This window comes from Lepidochelys kempii, chromosome 5, assembly GCF_965140265.1.
Source record: "Lepidochelys kempii isolate rLepKem1 chromosome 5, rLepKem1.hap2, whole genome shotgun sequence".
Lineage (NCBI taxonomy): Eukaryota > Metazoa > Chordata > Testudines > Cheloniidae > Lepidochelys > Lepidochelys kempii.
This window is the reverse complement of record NC_133260.1, coordinates 35398718-35426508: the sequence shown is the minus strand read 5'-3', so window position 1 is coordinate 35426508 and position 27791 is coordinate 35398718. Positions and strand designations below refer to the sequence as shown.

The window sequence follows — 27791 nt, the reverse complement described above, 5'->3', positions numbered from 1 at the left end:
GACCAGATAGTATTCACCTAGGAGTTCTGAAAGAATTTAAATATGAATTTGCGGAACTACTAACTGTGTGGTATGCAACTTATGCCTTAAAGCAGCCTCTGCACTAGATGACTGGAGGATAGGTAATATATAGTGCCCTACCAAATTCATGACTGTGGAAAAACATATCATGGACCGTGAAATCTAGTCTTTTTGTGTGTTTTTACTCCATACTATACCAATTTCACAGGGGAGACCAGAGATTTTTTTTTTAAAATTTGGGATCCTGACCCAAAATGGAGTTGCAAGTGGGTTGCAAGGTTATTTTAGGGGGGATTGTGGTATTGCCACCCTTATTTCTGTGCTGCTGCCTTCAGAGCTGAGCAGCCAGAGAGTGGCAGCTGCTGACCGAGGGCTCAGTTCTGCAGGCAGCAGCACAAAAGTAAGGGTGGCAATACAACACCATACCATACCAGGCCATCCTTACTTCTGCACTGCTGCTGGCGGCAGCTCTGCCTTCGGAGCTGGGCTGCTGGTCAGCAACCGCTGCTCTTCAGCTGCACAGCTCTGAAGGCAGTGCTGCTGCCTGGTGCAATGCAGAAGTAAGGGTAGTATTACCACAACCCCCTTCCCCCCATCACAATAATCTTGTGGACCCCCCCAACCCCCAATTCCTTTTTGGGTCAGGACCTCTACAATTACAACACTGTGAAATTTCAGATTTAATTAGCTGAAATCATGAAATTTATTATTTAAAAAATCCTATGACCGTGAAATTGACCAGAATGGACTGTGAATTTGCTAGGGCCCTAGTAATATAACAGCAATTTTAAAAAAGGCTCCAGAGGTGATCCTGGCAACTACAGGCTTGTAAGCCTAACTTCAGTACCGGGCAAATTGGTTGCAACTATAGTAAAGAACAGAATTGTCAAACACATAGATGAACATGATCTATTGGGAAGAGTCAACATCCCTTTGGTGAGGCATAATTTCCCTTTACAAATCTGTTAGAATTCTTTGAGGAGGTCAACAGGCATGTGGACAAGGGTGATCTAGTTGATATAGCGTACTTGGACTTTTAGAAAACCTTTGACAAGGCCTCTTACCAAAGGCTCTTAATGTGAGTAAGCAGTCACGGGATTACAGGGATGTTCTTCTCTTGGATCAGTAACTGGTTAAAAAGATAGGAAACAGAGGGTAGGAATAAATGGTCTGCTTTCAGGGTGGAGCGAGGTAGATAGTGGGATCCCCCAAGGATCTGTACTAGGACCTGTGCTGTTCAACGTGTTCATAAATGATTTGGAAAAGGGGGTAACCAGTGAAGTGGCAAAGTTTTCAGATGATACAAAACTCAAGATAGTTAAATCCAAAGCTGACTATGAAGAGTTACAAAGGGATCTCACAAAACTGGGTGATGGAGCACCTAAATGGCAGATGAAATTCAATGATTGATAAGTGCCAAGTAATAAATGCTGGGAAAACTATGCTAACTATACGTTCAAAATGATGGGGTCTAAATAGCTGTTATCACTCAACAAAGAAATCTTGGAGTCATCGTGGATAGTTCTTTGAAAACATCGGCTCAATGTGCAGTGGCAGTCAAAAAAGCTAACAATGTTGGGAACCATTAGGAAGAGAATCGCTAATAAGACAAAAAATATCATAATGATATTTTGATTTAGATAATAGCATAGAGAGTACATTTATAAAGTTTGTGGATGATACCAAGCTGGAAGGGGTTGCAAGTGCTTTGGAGAACAAGATGAAAATTCAAAATGATCAGACCATTTCTCCAGTTTGTCCAGAAGTAAATAAGATTAAATTCAATAAGGACAAATGCAAAGTACTCCACTTAGGAAGGAACAGTCAGTTGCACACCTACAAAATGGGAAATGACTGCCTAGGAAGGAGTACCATAGGATCTGGGTGTCATAGTGAATCACAAGCTAAATGTGAGTCAGTAGTGTAACACTGTTGCAAAATGAGCAAACCTCCTTCTGAGATGTATTAGCCAGAGTATTGTACGTAGGACAAGAGAAGTAATTCTTCTGCTCTGCTCTGTGCTGATTAAGCCTCAACTGGAGTATTGTGTCCAGTTCTGGGCTCCATATTTCAGGAAAGATGTGGACAAATTAGAGGAAGTCTGGCGAATAGCTACAAAAATGATTAAATATTTAGAGGTTTCAGAGTAACAGCCATGTTAGTCTGTATTCGCAAAAAGAGGAGGAGTACTTGTGGCACCTTAGAGACTAACCAATTTATTTGAGCATAAGCTTTCGTGAGCTACAGCTCACTTCATCGGATGCAGCATCCGATGAAGTGAGCTGTAGCTCACGAAAGCTTATGCTCAAATAAATTGGTTAGTCTCTAAGGTGCCACAAGTACTCCTTTTCTTTTTGTAAATATTTAGAAAAAATTGAAAAAATTGAGCTTGTTAGTCTAGAGAAGAGAAGACTGAGAGGAGACTTAACAGTTTTAAAGTACATAAAAGGTGGTTACAAGGAGGAGGGTGAAAAATTTGTTCTCCTTAACCTCTGAGGATAGGACAAGAAGCAATGGGCTTAAATTGGGGGAGGGGGGGCGGTTTTAGGTTGGACATTAGGAAAAACTTCCTAACTGCCTAACCTGCTCTTAAAAACCTCCAAGGATAGAGATTCCACAACTGCCCTAGGCAGTTTATTCCAGTGCTTAACTAGCCTGACAATCACCTGTCAGGGATGGTCTAGATCAGTGGCTCTCAAACTGTGGGAGGAGGCGCAGGGATGTGTCAAGGGAGGTATGAGTTGTGTGCCTGTGTTTTTATTTTATGTATTTATTTGTGTTTGTATGTGTTTTTGGTGGTTGGGGGTTTTTTTTTTTTTTTTTTTTTAGTTTTTATAGAGCTCTGGCTGCTAGGGGCTCGTGCAGAAGGGCCGTGTGCACCCGGGAGGCTAGGATAAAGGAGACAGCCACAGCCTGCCGCACAGCCACTGGGCTCCCCCACAAAAAATTCCTCACTGGGAGGCAGTGGGGCTCTGGCTGTCAGCCCCAGGTGGCAGCAGCACTGCAGAAGTAATGGTGGCAATGGGGCGCAAGTCTGCAGTGAAAAGTGATGATAAATATCACTTTTCACATTGCCACCCTTACCTTTGTGCTGCTGCTGTCACTGCACTGCCTTCAGAGTTGGGTGGCCAGCCAGCAGCCACTGCTCTCCCTTCTGTCTTCTGAGGTGGGTGGCAGCATATATACTTGTGAGGGGTGGGGGCATAAATGACTATGGACACAAAAAGGGGGCGATCAAGTAAGTTTGAAAACCACTGGTCTGGATAATACTTAGTCCTGCCTTGAGTGCAGGGGACTGGACTAGAAGACTGAAAATATCCACCAGTCAAAAATGCAGCACCAGTCAAAAAAGCTAATGTTGGGAATCATTAGGAAAGGGATAGATAAAACAAAAACGTCATTGCCTCTTTAGAAATCCATGGTATGGCCACATCTTGAGTATTGTGTGCTGATCTGGTCACCCCATTTCAAAAAAGATATATTGGAAGTGGAAAAAGTACAGAGAAGAACAAAAATGATTAGGGGTATGGAACAGCTTCTGTATGAGGAGAGATTAATAAGACTGGGACTAGTCAGCGTAGAAAAGAGACTACTAAGGGGGAGTATCTGAGAGGTCTATAAAATCATGAATAGTGCTAAGAAAGTGAATAGGGAAGTGTTATTTAGCCCTTCACATAACACACGAACCAGGAGTCACCAAACGAAATTAATAAGCAGCATTTTAAAACTAACAAAAGGAAGTACTTCTTCCGACAACATACAGTCAACCTGTAGAACTCGTTGGCAGGGGATGTTGTGAAGGCCAAAAGTATAACTGGGTTCAGAAGGTAATTAGGTAAGTTCATGCAGGATATCAGTGGCTCTTAGTGACAATGGTCAGAAATGCAACCACATGCCCTGGGTGTCCTTAAAGCTCCTGATGCCAAAAACTGGGACTGGATAATGGAATGAATCACTTGAAATTGCCTTGTTCTGTTCATTCCCTTGGAAGCATCTGATGGCTGTTGGAAGACAGACAGGGTACTGGGCTAGTGTAGCCTTTCTATGTTCTTATGATGGTGACCAAATAGTGGGGAGTGGAGAGGGACTGATAGTCCCTGCTCCTCTCAGCCTCCTTGGCACTGTCTCTGCCCTTTTCCCTGGGGGGGCAGGGGAGTGGTCCACTTCCAAGTCTGGTCTTCTTTGCTTCTACCTTCCTTTGTCTGAAGACGTCTCCTCCCTGGTCCTCTGCCCTGCCTACCTCCACTTGGCCCTTCTAAGAGTTGGTTCAATACCTTTTCCAAGCTATGTAAGAATTACCTGAAGGGTTGTGACATCCCCAGTGCACATAATTCCCCATTTCTTACCATTCACTCCTAACACCCACCTGCTGTCCCTTCACACAGTCACTGTCCACTCCATCTGCCCCCCACCAGTCCATTGTACCTTTTGCCACCCTGACCCTCGCTGGGTTGTCCACACACTGTTCTTCTTACTTAACGTCTTCCTCATATCCGAGAGAATAAGTGGGCCAAGGCTTACCAGCAGGAGCTATGAGAGTAGGAGTCTTTATTCCTCGTTTCCCTGGGCCCAGTGGAGGGAGAGTTGCTAGAATTTCTTATAAAACCTCCCATCTGTGTACTCTGCTGTACTAACTGGTTAAATGTGCCTTTGAATATATTTTCTTTTCACTAACTTGAGAGTTCATTTATAATTTTAGTAATAAAATAACATGAAACATACCACAATTGAAAGAGTTCATATTTTTCATATACATAGCTTGTATTCAAAACATAATGGGATTGTATAGCTAAGATCAGGATCTGAGCTTGTATTCAAAACACAGCGGGGATTGTATAACAGATCAGAATCTGATCCTGAATCTAAATCATTGTGCATATTTCATTGATCTAGACTGGATTTTTGAGGCTGTTTTTTATTTATTTTAAAAAGGCAAAAAAAAACCCCACCCCAACTATGGATAAGCACCTCTTCATAATGCCCATTTATATGGAAAAAAACAAACTCTGCCTGGAGTGAGTACTGCCTGGTATCATAGTTACAACATGGCAGTAGCGTTCCTTTGACCCACCCTGTTAGCTAATGTTGGTGCCCTCTGAGGAGAGGGTAATTGATTTCTGCTGATTCACTTTGTGCGTTGTTCTTTTCTTCTGTATGTAAGGCTGGGTAGGGATAGGCAGAGAGAATTGGAACCAGGCAGAGAGGCTTCACCTGGGGAACCCCAGGAACTGGTTAAGTGATATTTTGTATTTTTGTTGTTGGTAACTCAAGCAAACCCCAGGAGGGGGGTAAATTTGGATTAAATACAGAGTTTGTAGATTCATTTCAGAGCAGGCTAAGAATTCCAACTGCTTAGTCCATCGTTTTATTTATTTCCCAAAAAACAAAAGCCCTCTTCCAGAAGGTAGAGCAGCTTAAAGTGCATCTAGGTTTGTTGGAGAAGTTTTTATTTCCAGCTGAAAAGAGCATTAGAGTAGAAGTTAAAACTACACTGTAACTCTATAGCATGTGCTATATGCAGGTTATAATATTTTTAGAATTTAATATAGGACTTGTGCTGCCAATTTTATGTTATGTATTATAAACTTGGCATTGCAAACTTTGCATTAAAGTTTTTTTGTTTAAAGGTCAGGTATACTGAGACTGCCATTATTAAATTTACTGTTACCATTTCTAGGAATTTCAAGTGTTTGTTCTATAAAAATGCACAGTATTGTTACTTGATCTGTCCTGAATAGACTCACTTTGAATTTAAAGGAACAGTAACTTAAATCAAACTTTTCTCTGAATGCTTAGTGCAGGTGATTCCTATGATACTACAATTAAAAATTACAGGAATTCTTAAAATTTTACTTCTCACTTAATCCATGTCACTGTTGCCTGTTATGGTTGCACAGTCAATTTGCTCTTCTGTTTTTGTGGCCCTTTCCCATACTGAGGAGGAGGTGAAGCTTTTGTTTGTTTTTTGTTTTTTTTTAATCACACAAAGGCAAATGTGATTGTGAAACCAGAAAAATTGGGGACTTAGTGGCAGGAGTATCTGGAATTGCTTTTAATAAGCTCTTTCATATTGCTTGGATTTCCAGTTGTCTCCCTAATGCGAATTGTAATTGGGGCATCATCTCATTGTGTCCCGCTCCCTTCCTTTAGCACATTGGTTGTGAATTGAGTCTTCATCTACCAGGCCAAGCAGCCCATGATTGTAAATAGTTTTGGGGACAAGAACTGATTATATATATATTTTCCCCTCAAGATTATCTAGGAGTTGGTTGTCTTTTTCCCAATCCCATAAACGATGGTGCTGGCACACTTCATTTTACTATAGTTGACTCTGCTCTTTTGTTCCAAGTCTTCAAGGAAAATGTTAGCATTTATTATCTGCACTGTTGAAACAGCTGGACCGTCTGACTTGTGCTAGTGACTTTTTACACACATCTCCTCAATATTTTTCCTGGCCGTTTGTTGCAGGCAAATCTCAAATGTATTCAAACTCCCATGATCCTTCCTCTTTGGTGAAATTGCACTGAATCCTTCCTTTGTCTTTTAGCTACTGTATTGATTTGATACTTTCTTTGTGCCGTGTATCATAAACAGGGTGTGTATGGGGTCTTGACAAGCGTCTAATGAACATGCTTAAGAACAGTTTAAATGCTCTTGTCTTGTGATCAGATTGGGTCTTAATATGAAGATAGGCAGTGTGAATGGAGACAGGCCATACTAGACTAATCCATACTCTAGCTTGTTGTCGAGGAAGACACTAGGGCCCAAATCCTCAGGGGCGTTTAGGTGCTTGGCTCCCATTGATTTCCATGGGAGTTAACTGTCTAAATATCTTTTTGAGCACCTGGGCCAAAGATCCTCAGCTGTGGAGAGCACAGCGCAGGAGTGGTGGTGGAGGTCAGGTTGGTCCTCTGGTGCAACCTAGAGCATCCCAGAGGCTACTCTTTGGCCAGGTCTAAACTAAAAAGTTAAGTCGACCTAGCAGCGTCGCTCAGGGGTGGAAAAATCCATACCCCTGAGTTACATAGTTATGATGGCCTAACACCTGGTAGAGACTGCCTTAAGTCCAGGGAATAATTTTTCCATTGACCTAGCTACTGCATCTCCAGGAAAGGGATTAACTACTACGATGGGAGAACCCCTCCTGTTGCTGTAGTAAGTGTCTACATTGAAGTGCTACAGTGGTTCAGTTGCAGCACTAACACTGTGCTGTTGTTGCAGTTTCAGTGTAGGCATAGTGTAGCTTAAGCTATCTGTCAATGGCTCCAAGAGCCTATACAGCCAAAAGGTATCAGGTGGGTATGGGGAAGTCCTGGTCACATTCTCTTACACCTAGCTATGCCCATATCTTGGCAGCAGAGAGAGATGGTGGTGTGTGTAGAAGCTACTACATAGTTGTCACAGTTTAGCCAAGCCTATCTTGTAGCTTGATTCAGAATAAGCAGGTGGTGTGGCGTACAGCCCCCACAGTGCATCCCAGGGTCTGGCTGGAGGCTAGAACATGTCTGAATATAGCTAAACATGGTTTCTAGCCACAATAAGAACATAAACTCTGCTTCATGCACATTCCCTATAATACTTGTAAGACCTGTCCTATGTAGACTAAGGAGGGGCAGTGTCTTGGTGTCCGCCTCTGACTTAACTTTCAAGATATAGTTGAGGTAGAAGGTATAAAATCATCATTGGTAACTAGCAGTCAATAGGATAGTTATTTTAACTGAGGTATTGCAAAGGCTGGTTTTACTCTTTGACAGAATAACTGGACATACTTGCTGTGCAAATCAGTGTGACCAAGCAAAATGAACTCTCCATTAAACTGCCATTAAACTCAAGCTGTCAAAGGTAGTTTCTACATTTTTCTCTTTGCTACGTGTGGGGCTAATAACACTTAGCACTTTTAATCACTGGACTCTCATTAGTTAATCCCCTTATATCCCCACAAGGTGAGTACTATCATTTTAGAGATGTGGGAGGAACAAAGGCTGAGAGGATAAATGGCTTGTCCAAGGCCTTAGTGGGTGGCTATTCTCAGTGTTGGCATCAAAATGCGGGAGCTCCTGGCCTCGAGTCATGTGCTTGGATCACTACACTATGCTGCTCTGAGGGTATGCAGTCCTGGTAAGCCCAGCCCTTTGTTCTGTAACTCATTGTTCCTCCCTAATTTCTATTCTTTCATCTGACTGCTATTGTAGTGCCTTTCTTCCTAAAACTGACAGTCTTTTGTGCCACTGGCATTAATCTTGCTCTTTATCTGCCAATCAGTGGAGCAAGAAAGTATTGGGGTCAGCACATCCTCTCCTAGTGTTCAATCTTGTCAGTCCCATTATGCAGCTCTTTTGCTGGCTATCGGTAGCAGGGATCCTGAAGTCCTAAAAAAAAAAAAAAAAAAAAGTGTTCTGCTCCATAGCAGTCAGATGCCGCTGACATTTTACCAGGCTGGCAACAAGTAATGCTAAATACTTCAAAACAATAGATTACTTTTGGTCCACTTCCTCTGTTCTGTGTAAAAGTTTTAGCATGCGGAAAACTTTTTTTTTTCCTGCCCTGCTTTGTAATTTCCCATTGACCTCAGCTCTTCAGTGGTTTCTTAGCTGGAAACCTGAAGCCTGGTCTAAACACCATTTTTTGTACTAGTATAACTCTTTTTGGTTTTGTTTTTGGTTTTTGTTATGGGTGTGATTTGTTTTTATAACAGTATAGTTATATTGTCACAACCGCTAATATGGATGCAGTTGTAGCAATATAAAGGTGCTATATACAGGTGGAGCTTGTTCCCCTTACTGTGTGTGAATAACTCCCCGGTGTAAGCATCTTTATACTGTAGAACTTTGCCCACACTAAGAGGGTTGTATTGTTTTAACACTGGTACAGTTTTAACTGTGCCAGTGTTAAAACAATACAACTTCTTGTATGTAGATGAGCCATAAATCTTCATTCTTGCGTGCATGGATGATTTTTTCTTTCACATTGACACTTGCGCTCCATGGTGCCCTCTGCTGTCCTGAATAGAGAAGAATCAGAGTGGGGTGGGTGGGAAGGGACCTAGGGTAGGAGTTGTTGGTTTTGTGGCATTGCTCCTCATCCCCTATAGTCCATCAGTCTTTTCCTGGAGGGCTTGTGTTCATCCCTATAAATCTGACCAACCTGAGATCTGTACAGGGCTAAGTTAGAATTGCCATGTTTTCTCCCTCCTCCTCCCCCCATAACCCCCATGCAATGGAAATTAGCTTATCCAGAGGATGATATCAGCATCAAGATATAAGCCTGGTTCCAGTTTTTTGTAAAAACTGATTCAAAAGATTTTCCTGAATGCATTTGAAAAGTGCCTGCTGGAACACTCTCTCCTGAATATTTTTTTTAACTTGTGAAAAGTGGCATACAACTAATTCCTCAACTAGAGTGTGGGTGAATGGGGCAGAGGGAAGAGTAACTTTTTAAAAAATAAGATAAAGGCATAGTTTGTGAATAAGCTCTACTAATCAATGAATATTTTTCTCATATTTTAGTATACAAGGAAACATACACATAACAATCAAGCTGTTTTGCATTTAAAATTTGATACAGTACATTAAACTAGCAGATGCAGCTATAGTTTATATATGTGCTTCTGATTATAACTTTTAAACATTTTGTAGAGACATTGTGCTTTTCTTCTCAGGACCTTTATAAACACTAACTCTTGCTATCCCTTTGGGATAGGTAGGTGTTATTTCCAGTGTACAAATGAGTAAAACTTGAGGCAGACACTTCTCTGGGATTTCCCCCCCCCCCTTTGTTAACACATTGGGTTGGGGCAAAGCTGGGAGTTCAGAATCCAGATGTCTTGGTTTCCATGGAGGATGTAATCATGAAATTCCAAATGTGGCACTTGTGAGGAAGCACTGGGTTTGTGACAAGCCCATCTTTTCAGCAAATGAAACATATTGCCATAGCTAAAATTAAGTTAATTATACGTTGAAAGCAGAGCATGGAGGGAAGGGTTGTGAGTTGAAATGCAGATGACCTGCCAATTAGTGCAATAGTTGACACACAAGGTACCTAATGTTTGTTTCAGCCCTTTGTACGAGCATGAATCGAGTCTGAATACTCCAACTGGTTGATCTATCTTTGTCTGCTCTGGGAGTGCAAAATGTACTACTTTATGGAGACGCTGTTGTGGTTCCATAGTTTTTTTGCTCTTGAATTGGGGCATAGGTACCCCAATTTAAGCCTAATTCACAAAAATCCATCTCAAACATAGACTATTTCAAGGGCACAATTTAGTTTTTTGAATACTTTCTCCCTCATTAGGGCTACCCTTTCAGAGTATTTAAGACTTTTTAAAATTGCTACTTTTATACCCTTCCCAGGGATACTAAAGTTTTTCAGGCCCCTGTATACACAACTTCTCAGAGTTTGTACTCATGGGCTTTTCTATAGCATGAAATTTCAACATAAAGAAACTTTTTAAATAAAGAATTCAAAATACAGCTTAGCTTCTTCACTACAACTTGTATATAAAGCTGGAATGCTGGATCTTAGCAGCAGTTTTATGTTCTCTGATGCTGCCTCTGGCTCTATAGCCCTGGACTTGTGCTGCCTGGCTTACACACAGCTTCCTTTAATGGGGAGGGCATGGATGTTGGAAGGGAGACTGAGAAACAGCCTTCATCTGTCTTCTGGCTCCGACTTGTCCCAGTCCTGTTGCAAGCCTTGTTCCGTGGTTACGGGACCTCACCACTACAGTTGTGTTCAGCTACTGTAGCACCATCAAGGTCATGTTGGAATTAAGAATTTGTTCACTGGCATGTGATTGGTTGTGTGCATCGCTGGTGGTTCTGTGTTAAAATTTAAAGTAGAATTGTGCAACTTCAGTCCGGGTATTAAGGCTTGTGAGCAGAAGGGTGTATGTGTGTGAAACTAGTGCATTAATAAAGGCATCTGATCATACTTATCTCTAAGTCGTGAAGGCTTCTGGGTGTGTACCTCTTCCCTCCAGTGTTAGTATTAGGCATTTGTGTAAATTAAAAGCAGGAACCGTCTTTTAGTTCTGTTTGTACAGTGTCCTAGCATGATGGGCTTCCAGGCACTACAGAAATGCCGGAAATGTACAGTTTACTATCCCAACTCATAAATGCTATGTGGGGAAATGGAATAAGAGTTCAAATAAATCAGGTATTAATACATTTTACCCATTTAGTAATCTTGTTCAGAAATACCTGTATCTGAACACGAACAAAATTCTCAACTTACAAAAAAAGTGGTAGAGTAGTCCACAGAGAATTGCATTTTACATATTACTGACTTTGATAGTTAGTGTGTGTTTGAAATGAGATGTTATCCTTTGCAGTACACTTGCCAGGAGTTTAATGTGTCAACTTTTGTCATGAACCTGTTGTTTTGGCATATCTGTAGGTGTTTCAACACATGGCCAAACTTTGCGTACTGTTATGCGCACACACAACACCCATAAAAGTTTTATCAGAGCTGTGCATGTGTATCAGAAAGCTGATTTTGGTCTATTAGATTGGAAGAACATCTGGTAACCCATCTACATAGGTTTCTTTGAGTTGGAAATCCTTTTGAACTCTTTAAGTTGTATTTAACTAGTACTTAGTATTATGGTTTATTAGAGAATTTTGAGTGTCTAATGGTACAGATATTCAGCCCTGATGTATGTGTATATGGGTTATACAGGATCTGATTACTTTTCTGTTGTGTAGTGTTAATGGTCTTCTGTCTGAAATATCTTATTCAACACTTTGCTACTGAGACAATATCCTCTCTCTGTTTTGGAAACTCTTTCACACAGAACCCAGGAGAGGATAGAATTTTATTTAATACAGAGCAGAGTATGGCGTTCTGAATGATCAGTGAGTGGAAAATAGGTCTTGATTTAAAGGTAGAATATTGTTTATCAAAAGACAAACAACTTAGTAGCAATATACTTATTCATCAACTTAGTTTAGTTTTTGAAATTTAGTTTTGCAATTCTGTCAGAGTTCGTATTGCACTTAATCATTCGAGCATAACAAAATAGTTTACTTATCCAATCTGGCAGCCTCTAACTGCATCATGCATCAAAAATGTCTCCAGAGAGGTTTCTACAGCATTGTTTAACTAAATGGTGTGCCAAATCTGACTGGGAAGATGAAGTGCTGTGTTGCTGATGGCATTTGTGACCAGTTCAGCTTCCTAAAGACGCGCAGTGTAGGAACAATGCCTTCAGAAGCACAGGAATGTAGTAGTCTTAGTCATCTCTGTGATCACAAAGATTACAAGCCAAACACAACAATCAGTGATTTAGGTGGAAAAACTCAATAAGCTCAACTATAGAATTATGACCAGTGTCTCAATTTAAACAGAACAAAATTAACTGGCTGTTCCTAATATGCTGTGGCTCAGACTAACCAGAGCATAACAGGTGGTAATTGCTCAGCTGAGAATGTAGTTGTGCATGCGGAGGCCTCTGTGGACTCTTCTTGAAAAGCATTAGAGAGCTTCAGTTTTACTCACAGCTCTAAACTGAGAAGAATAACCAGGTTGTAGAGCTGGCACCACTTGTGTTACTGGTGGAAGAATTGCACTGTTTTGTTGTCAAAATATTATCAAACTTTGCCATAAAAATCAGATTTTGGATCCAATTTTAGGAGGTGTAGAATGGACATTTTGCCAACTCCCTGATCAGCAGAAAAGTGTGGAAAATTTTAAAATAAAATAAAATTTAAAAAAATGCTTTCTTCATGTTCACTATTTCTCTCCTCTGGAGCCTGTCTTCTTAAAATAACTCAAACCACTTGATCAGATCTGCTACATACAGGTTCTTACACAGCACTTGGCATAAACACTGAGACTGCCAATAAGGTGAGAAACATGTTGTAATGGTGGTTGACTGGGAGGTTTAATTACCTAGCATACTGCAATTATAGGTAGATACTGAAATCAATCATTAAAACTATTGACAAACTACCTATGTTGACTGGACCTGGTATAATAACTTGGAAGACTTTAGGGGTCAATGTGAAATTCTCTCCTGTTGAGGAGCATGGTGCAGCTTAGGTGTAGATGAGCAGACCATCTGCATAATAATGAAATACAGATCAAGGAACTATGTATTCACCATCGCTGTCAGCTTTATAAGCATGTAACCTTTCTGTTACCGTGAAGTTTTGCAAATGTTGAAATCTATATGGGGGTGGAATAGCAGTCAGTTACTACTACTTTGGTAGTTGAGGAGGCTAAGTTGCGGTCAAGCCCTCTCAACTGAGAGAACTGCTTTGACAGTGGTCCCGAGCACTACTTGATTTTAATAATGTTCAAAAGAATGGTCTCTAACATGGTATGTGATTTGTTCAAGTGGCACCTGTGTTCTAGTGAAGGATGAGGAACATGATGAAAAAGCAGCGAGGCTGAGATTAGAGAAACCAAACCCAAGTGGCATGTTGCGCAGAACAGCCTTTTCCTGTTATTCTCTCTTAATGGTAGCAGAAGGCTTTGTGATCATGTAAATGAGCTTTATGTAATGTTGCACGTCTGAGCAGTCTTGGTAACTTGGTGAAATTTTTAGGTATTGTAAGTAGTCATTACCTGGCAATTTCTTTTCCTTCCACCCGTGTTCTTCAGCCTTCTTCTTTATCCTCCTTCATATAACTGGAATATAAAAAGCATCTGTATCTGCAGTTTCCAGGCTGTAGGTTGCATGTTGGTAATATAACATTGCTGCCCCCAAAGTTACAACCCAGTCCTTAACAATAAAAAGTTGAGGAAGTGTCTCAAACAATAGCTGCACTTATCAATCTAATGCAAAATTTCCTTGAGTTCTTGTGAAACTTTCTGGGGTAGAAGATAAATTGAGCAGTGATGAAACTGTGTGCTCTAAAATCCTGTAGCTTTTTACAGTCCTAGATTGCAGATAACTGGGTCTGAAGCAATAATCTGGAACTAGTTTTTAATTAGTTCATCCATTAGACATGGCAAAGGCACTCACACACAGGCTCTTCAGGAGCTGAGGAACAGGCTGTGAAAGGAATAAAATGTTACTTTATGAAATAGTGTGTGTTTTTTTTATTAGCCCCGCACAAGAGACTGGAGGGGGGAGAGAGCTAACTCTCTTCTGCTTTCCTCTCTTATTTAAGGTGTAACTTCATTTGTTCGGAACTTTTTCAATCCTACGGATTCTTCCTGTGGACTTAACCTGTTCATCACTGTTATGTAGGTGATGATGTTGCTAGTCTTGGACACACATACGTAATGTTTGATAGGAGTGAGTTTGGAAGGAAGAAGTAACATGTAGCAGTGACCCAGCCCCTTATTAAAATTTTCCTATCTAGGTTGTAGTGGATCATGGCACCAAGACATATGAATCCATGAGTGTTAATTTTTACTGCTGAAACAGTGATTCACTAGCAGCAAATGGAAATGGGAACACATGGAGCTCTTAAACTATAACAAATCAAGATCAAGTTTTGAAATCTGGAGCCAGACCATCCCTGATATAAGTGCCTCCACTGACTTAATTTTCACAACTAAGGACCAAATAAGTTTGTCCAGCAGCACTTTGTGAACAGTTTAGTTCAGAGACTCAGAACAGCCTCCTGAGGAATGCTGCTGCTTGCAGTCGTTTGGCCTTTGGTTTGGGGCTGTCTTTGATGTAATCCGGGCTCCAGTGTGGAACTGTGTAGGTATATGCTAAGCTTTATAATATCTTCACTATATGAAACAGTTTTTAACTGCAATATGCCATTTTATGTCAGATAGCCTGGTCATTTGCTATTCTGGTGTAACTAAAGAGTTGCAGTGCAACTAAAAGGCATCTATATCTTAAACATATTTCTGCCTTTATAAATACAGATAAATGTCAGGCTTACTAGAAAATGTGAAAACTGGTTTATGCTGTGGTTGTTTAACAGGTTAACATGTTCTCAGTCCATTAGAACTAAGCACAATTAGCACTTGCGTTCAGAGGCCCCCTGAAAACCATTTGGAAACAACTTATGGATGCAGTTGGTGAAGCTAGTCTTCAACAGCAGGCATTTTTGCTAGAATTTTCTTAATTAGCAGACTTCCTGTCCTGGAAGCAGGGGAAATGCTCTGCAGCTAAAATCTGGGAATCTGCACACATTGTATGTTCCCCAAACAGAAACATTGGAAATGCTGTGTCAAAACATTGACTATAAAATGGCCGTCCCCACACTAATCTGATTGGCGACTGAAATTCTATGTAATGCTGATGCAACACAGTCTTTGGACTGCTGAATCAGAAGAATATATCTTGATTTTGTCCTCTACTACCATTGTTACTAGCTGTTTGACACTTAGTGTGGTCTGAGCGTGGGATTGGCACACGAGAGCTTCTGCGTGCTAACATGGACACTCTGGCCATAGTCAAGTCAACCTTTTGATCCCCTTTTCCTAATCTGTAATATGGGGATAATACTTGCCTAACTCATAAGGGTGTTGTGAAGACTAGTTATATTTTCATAGTTAATCTGAGACATGTAAGGGCTTAGCATTTGGTCTCTTCTAGAGTTTGATTTTTTTTTAAATGCTTGGCTTATCAAATTTACTGGTGCATAATTGCTAGAGGAAAAGATGGATAAGACAGGACATGATCAAATTTACAAAAGGATGAATGGTATAGAGAAGATAGATCTGTAACTTCTAATTCACCCTCATAATACAAGAACAAGGGTATATTATTTAATGAATTTGAAAAGTGGCAAATTCAAAACTGACAAATGAAAATACATTATCACACCACTCACATTTAGCCTGAGGAATTCATTGCACATTGATATCACAGAGACCAAGAGCTAAATATGTTGCAATGTTCAAAAAAGTATTAGACGTGTGTGGATAACAAGAATATCCAGAGTTGTGAAAGTAAAGATTAAATACACACAGTTGAAGTTTTGAAGGGATATAAACTCTTTAAGCTTGGGGCACAACCCAGCCTCTAACTATGGCAGGAGTGGTTTGGATGAATTTTTTTCTGGGGGCAGGTTAACCATAACTGCTTGCTGCAAGATTTATTCTTCCTGATGCAGCTGGTACTGGCCCGTATTAATGAGACAACAATGGACTAGATGGATTCATCATCTAAGCCAGTCTGGCAGTTTCTTTAGTTTAAAAAAACAAACCAACAAAAAACAAGACGCTTTCCCCCCCCCCCCCCCCCCCAAAAAAAATCAAACCCCAAAACAAAGAAAGTCCAATGTACTTGTTTAACAATGTTGTGGTGGTGGCGTTTTGTTTTTTTTTTTGTTTGTTTTTTGATTGTTGAAGGGGTAGTGATCCTTTTTCTGGAGCTGTTTGGCTTGATGCCTGACACTTAACTGCTGCCTCATGATCTCTGACATGTAGATCCACCAACCAACCATTCACCTCAGAGTGGGAGAACCAGGAGAAGGAGAAGCTCTTTCTGTAGTTCAGTATCTACCATGAAATGACAGGTTGGAGCTGCTGCACTGTGGGGGCAACTGTTAGCTATTCATAATGGTGCATCTGCACTGCACACGCCTTTTGGTGGCATGTGTAGAGTACGTGCACTACACGCCCCTCTAGCACAACATATAGATGGTTAGGCGTTGCTGAAGAGTAGAGGAAAGACTCACCTGAACTCTGTGGGTGTACACAGCTCTCTACTCCCCGCAAGCAGCGCCTTCCCTGTCTGCGCTGCTATTCGTAGCAGTATTGTGTCCTTCCCTCTGTTGCCTCCTCCCGCCATAGCCTTTCGCTACGTATGTAGCTACACACCACTGTGTGGACACAGTCCGTTTTTTCACTGTGATGTGCAGCTACGTGTATGCTGCTGCAACTGGCGTTCAGTGTAGCCGTGGCATAAGGATATGTTTTCAGTGCAGAGGTAACTCGAGTGATAGTCGCCCCAGTGTGGGCAGCCATGCTTGAGTGATTCCACTCAATTGTATCCATACTTGTGCTGTACTCTCTCGTGTCAGAAGCTACGACTTCTGGGGTCACCTTTCATGGTCATTAGTGCTGCAGGAAGCTGAGCCAATGAGTTGTGGGAGAACTTTTGGGCACATGTGACATTTGGAAGACTGTCAGCACTCAGGTGGTATAGCCTGCATCCTTGCTGAAAAGTGGGTATGTTTACCAGCCCGAGTGTAAACAGCATACTGGCTGTATCCTAGCCCAAGGATTGGCTGGCTAGCCCACATGTAAAGCATCACCAGACTCAGATCAGAGGCTCTTGTGTGTGGATGGGAGCTATGTTGGGGCAACACCTGAGCAAGATTTCAGAGTAGCAGCCGTGTTAGTCTGTATTCACAAAAAGAAAAGGAGCCTCTAGAGTGCCATAAGTACTCCTTTTCTTTCTACCGGAGTAGGAGTTACTTCTACAGTGAGGACAAACCTTATAGCTCTCATTATTATGATACTTAGCAGCAGCTTCATGTCCTCTGTGATGCTGGGGAAGGGTTCTGTCAGACTCCCCACATGCTGACCCTGGCTGCTTGGGCTTGGCAGGGAACACTGAGGGGAAGAGAAAGCGAATCAAAATGCAACATCTTTTCTATTTCATAATTACCTGACTCACTAGAATGTACAGTCTCTGTCCTGTAAGTGAGTTAGCAGGAAATGTCCTTTCTGTCTGTCTGTCTTAATAAAACTTGGCGGGGGGCGGGAGAGAATTTTATAGTAGCTCTTCAAATATGTAGATATCATATTTATATCGTCCGATATCTTGACACTTGAAAAGATCCCTGCTATCTGCCGAGCTTCCTGAAACAGAGCCATGTTCAATTTTGTATTTTGTAGGAGAAAAGATTACTAGTGACAAACCTTCCCTAAAACCCCTCTGCAAAACTACAGCTTACTGAGTTGAGGCGCTTCTGGCATTGTCTACCCTTTTTAATCTTATTTATGTGGCTCTGGACTTGATTTACAGTTTTTGTTTTTGGCTGCCTCTTTTTTGGGTCTCCTCTTTTTTTCAAAATTGATGCCTTTTCAGAATTCTTCCAAGCTTTTCTGAGTAGTTGCAGATAACTGCTAAGCAGATGGTCTCTTTTCTGAGTGCGATTAGGAATGATTTATAAAACTCTTCACACTTGACCTTATAACAACATATTTTATAATAATAATTACATATAGTATATTATAACATATTTTCTACATGTCGTCTGAAATCTTTGAGAATTTATGTGAAAAAATAATCTTCTGTCCAGCAGCAGTGTGCTGGTTAGAATAGCATTTGTATCAGTTGCTCAATGGCTAGATTTTTAACTGAAAGCATCTATATCTTGGTTACATTTCAAACTGTTTTGTAACAGGTCTGAACTCTGTCTGGAGGAGATTGATCTAAGCCCTATTGAAAGAACACATTGGCTCCAGTCTAACTGCCACTACTGTGTTTCCTTTTAAAGCCTGAAATCCTTTCTGGAGTGCAGGGTTGTTTTAAAACTTAACCGAAATATTAATGTTGCTCAACATCCTGTCAGAGGAGAAGGGAGGAAAAGGGGGCCTTGTCTAGATCAGTGGTTTTTAACCCCTTTTCATTTGTGGGCCTCTTTTTTTAAATGAGAAAAAAAAAAAGAAAAGAAAATTCAAATGGAGGTGCAGTCCCCATTGAAAATCTTAGACATAGTAAATTTCAAGTTTATTAAGGGGATGCTCTTAGAGTTTTTCAAAATATGGACTGTGTTTTAGCAGCTGTTGAGGAGTCTCTCTCTATCCCTATTTATCTTTGAATTGTTTTAAAAGAAATCTTTCTACAGATGGGGAGGAGTAAAGGTTATGATTCTTGTGTGTCCCTCCTACTCTGTGTATATAAAAATGCACAAGCCTTGAATTCCCGTTTATGTTCTTAAACTTAGATATGTGAGTACATGGTATATCAACAGAGAATAGATTTTTATAAAATAGATATAGATTTTTGTTGCTGGATGGTAGTTTGCCTGCTCCTTTCTAGCTTCAAAAAAAGTGGGATGTTCTACACATGTAGATTGAGGTATATAATTTTGTTAGATCATATCCTGACAATTTGAAAATGTTAAGGATAATTTCCTGCTTAGTATACAGAGCCCTTTGGCTTTTTTTACATATTTGATTAAAACAGCAATGCATAGCTTGTCTCATCTAAATTTATTTCCGTTCTGTGCTCATCTGGTCCTTTTCCCTACTATTGTGGGGTTGTTCCATGTTGTAGATTTGCTACTGTGTTTGACTGGGCTAGGTTTAATTTTTCCAAGTGATGGGGCTTCCATCACTTTCCTTAAATTGGTCTAATACACCTCTAGATCAGGAAGGTTGCCTAGTATTCACCCTCCTTTTTCCCTTCAGTTCAGCCCATGTCTCCTAGATGTAACCTCTTGTGCCACACTAAACTCTGCTCTTCCTTATTTATGCCCTTTTGACATGTTTAGACTTTCTCCCCATTACTCATTGTTTAGCCAGCTTATACAGATCTGGCTCTTTAACCTCTCCTTCCTTAAATCAGTCCATTTGGTCATCTGTTTAATTTTTTTTTTTCAGAGTTGTCTTTGGCTCCTCCCCTGCCATGCAATATCTTTCCAGTGATGGGATCCTAGGAAATATAGTTGTAATGTAGGTGCAAGTGTACCAGTCATATAGAGTTTCCCCCTATGTGAAGTCTTGCATATTTAACCCAGAGTTGCTTTTGTCTTGTTTATGGCCAATATATTATGACAAATTCAAATGTAGCATGCAGTCCATTATTACCCTTCATCTTAGCCTTACAGCTCTTCGTATTATGTGGTCTTGTTTAGCATGTGCTAGATAATTTTTCCTAGATCTATTGATTTGCCTCCCTCCCCGCCCTTTTTCCCCCCGAACTGAATCTTCTGTTTTCAGCCCATATCTTTTTACTCTTTCTGTGTTCCCTTGTATGGTTTCTCTGTTCTCACTTGGGTTAGCAATTCCTCCTTTGGTGTTGTGTGCAAATTTTATAATACTTGAATTAGACTAGCTCTATTGCTGATCTTGGCAGTACCCTACTAGCTTAACTTCACACAACTTGCTCTGGTTTAACTAACATCTGTTTTGATCAAACAGGTTTATATTGTATTAGCTTAATTTGGTAAGGAATCAATTTAAATATAAGACATTAAGTTGAATTTAGAATTTCCACGTGGCATTTTGTACCAGTTTAATTGGTGATTTTTTAACTTTTTTTTAGTTAAATGAACAGCAATTGTGTGTGTAGAATGAACTTCACTTTCTTGACTATTTTTCAACTTCCTAACCAGTCTTCCATTGATATGAGTATTTCTGTCCACTCTAACTGAATTTCAGTTTCCAAGAAAATGTGTGAGACATAGTATCAAATGCTTTACTGAACTCCAAATACATGACACTTAGTGTTCCTTCATCCACTAATTTGGTAGTGCTCTTAAAAGAACAGTTTTTTTTTTCTGGTGAGATTTATTCTCTAAATCCATGCTGCTACTTTCAAAGGGCTCTGTAATGTTGATGTTTTTCCCTCTGCATTTTATTCCATTATCTTGCTAATGGTACAAGACAGACATATAGGACTGTAATTGCTAGGATCACTCTCTTAATTTCTTCTTTGAAAATTGGGGCTATGTTTGCTTTTCTCCAGTGTTTTCATAACACCGTAGCTTTATCTTCCAACCCCAAAATCTCTCTGTAGGATCACAGAAGTTAAAGACTTTAGAATAAATTATACTTTGATCATTAGTTCTCAGTAAACTTCATTGCAGTGGCTCCGATTCAGGGCTTGTTTTCTGTTAAATAGACTACAGAGGTGCCAAAGGACCCCAAAAATAATACTGACTGTTTTACTGTGAATTACTTAGATCTAGGTATACTTTTCATTTTGCTTGATCACCCCCAAATCTTCTCTTACCTAAGTAGAGAGCTCTGCAGCACTGTACAGGAGTTGGGGGACTGTACTGGAGTAGCACAGTGCAGATCCTCAGGGTAATACCACCTGCATAGGGGCTTGTAGTGGGAAACTACATTTTCCCCAGCCCTTACGAAACTTTCTTGTGCAAAACCTCTTCAACCAGGCTTTGCACTATGTGGAATGTTTCAGTCCTTGTTGTTGATGTCCAGGGTTAATGGAAAAGAGTAACGCTTTAGAATACGCGTGATAAGCCTATTTGTAGGTTAAAATGGGTCTTTTGACTCTCAGCCCTGGTCTACCCTTTGGAGGGGGGGGGCGGAATTGATCTAAGTTAAGCAACTTCAGCTACATGAATATCGTAGCTGAAGTCAATGTACTTAGATCGACTTACTGTGGTGTCTCCACCACAGGGAGTCGACGGCTGCCGCTCGCCCGTCGACTCTGCCTGTGCCTCTCACGGTGCTGGAGTACAGGAGTCGAGGGGAGAGCGCTCGGGGATAGATTTATCACATCTAGACTAGATGCGATAAATTGATCCCCGTTGGATCGATCACTGCCTGTCGATCTGGTGGGTAGTGAAGACATAATCTCAGAGAATGAATGTGTCAAGCTAGAAACTAAGTATTTTGAAGGTATTTGATTACTGTGAATAAGGGAAATCTTGTTAAATGTATTTAAAATAGCTCCTTACAAAAGTCTCCTATATTTGGAAGAATAATACAAATAAAATTCTGTGAAATGTGAGTTTGTATTAACAGGCTGAAGGTAGTTATTGTAACTTGTTTGCATTGTTAACTTGGAAAATATAGCTGTCAGATTTACTCTGACCTTTAACACAAACCATGTGAGACTTATGGCACAGTTATTGTGATGGCATTATGAAAACTCTGTACAACTGATTAAAGGTTATGGATCGCTTACAAAAACTATGTTGTCTGACTGTACTTGCACAGTGTGTTCTAAAATCTTACTTCTGACATAATTAGCAATTAGAGTAAAATTGACTTTGCTTTTTTTGAGGGGTTTTTCAAATGGGTAGAAGTGGATAAGTTACATTGAGCCTGCATTGCCCAGTTGAAAAGAATTAATGTTACATTCTTTCCTGGTTAAGTGAAGCATTGCAATGTGTTTTGTTGGAAGTGATCCATTTACTAGGTGGCCTTCTGTGGACTAAACAGCTTATTGCAAAAGAAGGATGTCAGCATTACACTCAGCAGCCAGAGTGGAGAGAGTCAAAATAAGAAATGCCATGTGTTTGTATTATCAGATTTATTGAAATAAATATCTCTAGCAAAAATATATAAAGCCAGTTGTCATGAAACAATAACATACATCCTGACAGCTACTATGCCTGATGCATGAGTTGTTACTGGAATGATTTACATTTAGTTTAAACTGTTGTTTTTCTTTTTTAAAAACAAAGACTGATATTTCAGATATGGGGTGCTGCTGCTGCATGTGTGAATACTTGTCTGTGGTGAGCAAGCACTCATAGCTAACATCGTGAAGAAGCCTGGAATGTTCAATCACTTGGCTGGCTTGACCAACAGAATGTTCTGATAGCTGCTTTTGGAAGAGAGACAGAGGTTGTGCGCAGGGGGATGTTGAATACACCTTTTAGCTTTTAACGGTCTCAGTTAAAACATGGCAAAGGCTTTGTTTAGTAGAAGGAAGAAAAACCTTCAGTTGGGTGCCTGTTCTGTTTAGAGACAAATTCTATCTCGACTCATCAGTGATGTTGCCCAAAGTGCTTCATTGAGCTTACACAGGGTATAAGTAGGTGTGTGGTTTGGTCCCAGACATATATGAAATATATGTATATAATATATATATATATATAATATATAAAATAGCAAGCATGAAAAAGAACATATAGAGGATATTTCTGACACGAAGAATGCAAGTCTTTGACATGGTCTGCGGTAATGAAGTAGTAGTGGCATCTTGTGGTACAATCTTATCTTGAGACAAAATAATAGAAATGTGCAATATCTCTTCAGAGCAAAAAGCATTCTGGAGTGTGGTACTGGAATAATGCATGCATTTACCTATGGAATATCTAATGCAAAAGACTACAGACTATCAATCCTACATAAAACCACAATATACTGTGGGGTAGAAAGTGTCTCAGAAAACTAGTGCTCTTTACAGTTTCTCCTCTGTCCCCCAACTTGAGTAGACCGTAGCCTCTTTCTCAGCTTGGTTTCTTCATTCTGTACGTACTGCATGCAGGAGCCATTGGCCATTACCTTAGAGCAGGGGTGGGCAAACTACGTCCCGGGGGCTGCATCTGGCCCTCCAGACACTTTAATCCAGCCCTCGAGCTCCTGCTGGTGAGCGGGGTCTGGGGCTTGTCCCATTCCAGCCAGAGACAGGTCAGGGGCTTGCTCCGCTCCGTGCGGCTCCCAGAAGCAGTGGCAAGTCCCCACACTGGCTCCTACGTGTAGGGGCAGCCAAGGGGCTCCACACACTGCCTCTGCCCCCAATCGCCACCCCTGCAGCTCCCATTGGCCAGGAACTGCAGCCAATGGGAGCTGCAGGCGCAGCACCTGTGGACAGGGCAGTTTGCAGAGCTGCCTGGCCATGCCTCCCATATAGGAGCCGAAGAGGTGACATATTGGTGCTGCTGCTGTTTGGAGCTGCTTGAGGTAAGCACCGCCTGGAGCCTGTACCCCTGACCCCCTCCCACCCTCTGAACCCCTCAGTCCCAGTCTGAAGCACCCTCCTGCACCCCCAACCCCTCATTCCCAGTCCCACCTCAGAGCCCGCACCCCAGCCGGAGCCCTCATCTCCTGCCCCAGCCCAGAGCGCCCTCCAGCACCCTGAACGCCTTTTTTTTTCTTTTTTTCGCCTCACTCCATAGCCGGTACCCCTAGCCAGAGCCCTCACCCTCTCCCGCACACCAACCCCCAATTTTGTGAGCATTCATGGCCCGCCATACAGTTTCCATACCCAGATGTGGCCATCGGGCCAAAAAGTTTGCCCACCCCTGCTTTAGAGGTAGCATACTCAGTGGATTGTGCCGTGGCCTGGGTTCTATTTTCATCTCTGCTACTGACCTGCTGTTCTTTGTGCCTCACTTATCCCCATTTTTCAGCTGGGGGACAAGGATACTTGCCCTTCTTTGTAAAGCTCTGAGCTTTTCATCCTCCGATTTCCATGTAGAAGTTAAGAATGGGTCTGTCTACACTGGAATAAAAGACCCATGGCTGGCCTAGGTCAGCTGATTCAGGCTCATGGGGCTCAGGCTGCCGAGCTGTAAAATTGCTGTGTAGACATTCGGGCTCAGGCTGGAGCCCAGTCTCTGGGACCCCAAGAGGGTGGGGCTCTGGGACACTCACCCCTTGCAGTGCAGTAGTCTGAGCCCCATGATCCTGAGTCAACTGACCTGGACCAACTGTGAGTGTTTCATTGCTGCATAGACCTATCCAATAGGTTTACACTATGGGGACTACACTGATGTAGCTATGGTGCTGTAGATATGCTTGCATAAACACAGCCTTCACCGATGGAAGGGGGTTTTTCCAGCAGTATAGGAACATCTCCCAAGCAACAGTAGTAGTAGTAGTAGAAGTCTTCTTCCAACAACTTAGCTACGACTACACTGGGGGGTAAATTTGCATAATTGTCGCTCAGGGTGTGGACTTTTCATGCTCCTGAGGCTCATAGCTATGTTGACTGAAATTTTTAAGCGTCAACTAGGCCTAAGTATAAGCTGTGATAGGCAAAGAAACATAAAAGGAGTGCTTTCTCTGAGATCTGGTTCGTAATGAGTGGAGTTTAATTTTGAAACCCTTGACTAATACATGGATTGGATGTGATTAAAACCTCCTAAATTGGTAATTTAACACATTCTAGATAGTTACCTCCTTTTTTTCTATCTGAAATTTTAAAAGAATCAATGATATGTCATTTTCTCTCCTCCCCACCAGGAAAAAAAACTTTATTCCCCAACTATTTTCAATGTTACGACTACTACCATTCAATAATATCCCTCCAAGAACTGGAAAATACTGACAATGCCATGAATCCTCTCTAATCTGAAAACTAAGCAAATGAGAAATGAGCCCCACCCTTTACAGGACACTTTGCGTATACTAAATACATGCTGACTGATTCAGGATGCCCCTGATATCTCCAGTCAGGTCTTTCCTCTTTCTTTCAGATTATATTGTATACTTGTTCTTTAGATTTTGTCACTTTTTCTTTCACAGGATTGGATTTAAACTTTCTTTTAATAACATGCAAGTGAGAGTGATGATGGCTCTTTCATATTAATCTGGGAGATAAAACACAAGTATTGTCAGATTGCTTTAAAAACCTACCTGAAATATTTACTTTTCAGGAGGTACTCCTTTTCCACACGCTTTAATCAGTGGATTGTCATTGGTAATTACTGCCTAAGTAGCTGTCTTGGTTTGGGATCTAATCTACAAAAGATAACCCAGTGCCTATTAGATAATTAAATCCATTCTGTAGTTATAGATCCTAATATAGAAATTTGCATTGAATGAACACCTTTCTGGGGGTAGGGTAGAACTCCTTGCAAAGATAGTGCCTTTGAATAAAAAAAGTGAGGACATCTGCATTTTACCTGCTCACTTTCTAGAAATGCTGTAATTTATCCTGCAACATATTGTTTTGTAAGTGAAAAGTGATTAATATATCTATTTTTTTCCCCCTCTTCCAGACTGTCATTTTACTCTGGGCATTCTTCATTCTCCATGTACTGCATGCTGTTCCTAGCAGTAAGTATATTCTGCCCATCTAAACCGGTTTATGTTGCAAAGCATGAAGTTGAAACACACTTGCTGGATCAGTATTTTCCTTTGGCTTGTTCTGTGTGAGATGCATTAAATCATAATGCTTGTGGGGGGGCGGGGTGTTGCTCTGAATTGATTTGACTGAAGGTTGCTCAGTGGCGGGTGGAGGCCAGCATGTGGTTGGGGTGGGGAGGAAGGTGGCAAAATATTATAGAGAGCGGGTATTCAAGGTTGAGTAGGGATAAAAGGCATTTCACAAGGTAGCTGGCTTTTATGTCCTTTCTCTCTATTGAACCAGATGACAGTAGGTTTGGAAAATATGTAGTTACTTAAGTTGGTGGTTAAAATATTGCAGGGCATTAAAAACAGAAAACCTCTTTCCATAGGATATGCCTCGTATGGGATAGGAAATGTCTGCTTTCATAATGCATGCAAAGCCTGTAAGGAAACTAAATTAACCTTAACTGAGCATTGGTAGGTCTGTAAATACAGTGCAAGAGAAACACCTAAATGTAAATTGTTCTTAACTACCCATCTGCAGAAAAGCTCAGTGGTGAGAAAAGCATTATGTGCATACACAAATTGTTTACAAAAATATTCTAAAATCTGGCTATGTAAAATACACCCAATCAGACTGAAGACCGTGTTTGGCCATTTACAAGGCAGCACTTAAAATTACTTTTTTATATATTTTAAAATAAAAAGTGAATGCTCACAGCCACGAAATGGGCTTGAGCTTGCATCTTCCTTTGCAGATTAATTTTCTCTTGAATTCCCCCATATAAAAACTTGCAGTTTGACTAGCTTTGCCCTCTTGCCCTGTAGTTATAGGAAGGTTGCAAGCTGCCATGGATTCTCTTTGAGCTGTATTTTGGGCACCCCCTACCCTTGATTTAAACTAAAAAAAAGGGGAAAAAGAGTTAAATGCTTTTTTTTTTTTTTAAACTTACTTACAGCCAAATTTTATAACTCCAAGAAAGAGATTAGGTTAGATAAACCTCTTCATCTTTGTAGTTGCTGATTTAGAACTATGGTAGTATTATAATGGAATATACGTCTCTTTTTGTTTCTGTTCACTACAGGCAGATCTGTGTAAGTGGATAAATTTCTTGAGCCATCAAACAAGGCATCAGCAAATTTGAAAATAATTTAATAGAAAAACTCTGCAGGATAGGGTAGTTTTTCGGTCAAATCCAGTGAACAAATAAAGCTGCCCAATTAACTGCTTCATATCTTGCAATATATGGGGCCAATGAGGCCATGTCACAAGATCTGTAACTGACAGGGTGGCTAGCCCAAGTCCCAGGCTCCTTTGATAAGTACCTAAGAGCACATCTAAACATACAAACAAGCTCAGCAGAAACCTCCACCATATTCAACAGTAGGCAAAGTCTATCAGACCTTTTAGCAAAGAAGAAAGTGGGTAAAAATGACCACAGCCGCTCTACAATGTGCACCCCCATTTCTATCCCTACATGTACAATGTGCTTCTCTCCTAAAGCCTCCATGAAAAGATGACCCTGAAGGCCCACAAATGTGGTCTTTCTGATTGAGTTCCAAAGTTGAGGGACCCTCACGAACTCAGTGTGCCCTGCCAGCAGCCCCCTTGCTTCTATACTGAGGAGGTTGCAGCTTGAGCACATGTGCTGATTTTAACTACAGCAATGGGACAAGGTGGGGAGAGGTGAGCTCCAGAGTTCACTGCCATAAGAATTGAGGGCACACAACTTGCATATTTAGACCAGTAATCTTACACATTGGCATCAAACCCTCATGTCAATAGAACTACTAAACTGTTAATGTAATAGGATTTTCTTGGTTTTAGGAAGCATTTAGACACCTCATCTGTGGCCATCTCCACACTGGGACCAGAACCATGGCAGCTATAGCCATGTTTAAAGATTCTGGTTAGTGGGAAGATCCTACCATGGTTGCCAGAATGGGCCAGAAATCTTTGTTCGGATATTCTCTGTGACGTAGACTGTTTAAGGAGACAGACCCATTTTAAGGATTATCCAATCAGTCTTCCCACTGCAGAATGATTGCTCCTTACAGCAAAACTCTGAGTGCTTTTCCCAGTCTATTTTGGAATTAATCCAGTTGGTCTAATCCAGTTGGTTTGGAGTTAATCCAAACGAGGAGCCCTTGATCAAAATCCAAATGGCTAAATGTTGGATCTGTAC

The 27791-nt window shown here is 40.9% G+C and overlaps 1 protein-coding gene across 6 annotated transcripts in view; it reads left to right on the top strand.

The window, feature by feature from the left end:
- PLPP1 (phospholipid phosphatase 1) overlaps nt 1–27791 on the top strand; it is a 141513-nt gene that overhangs the window by 72245 nt on the left and 41477 nt on the right. For all 6 annotated transcript variants that reach the window (XM_073343943.1, XM_073343948.1, XM_073343947.1 and 3 more), the window contains one exon: nt 25536–25593. In XM_073343943.1, coding sequence (XP_073200044.1) covers nt 25536–25593 — 58 coding nt within the window. The remainder of the gene's footprint in view (nt 1–25535; nt 25594–27791) is intronic.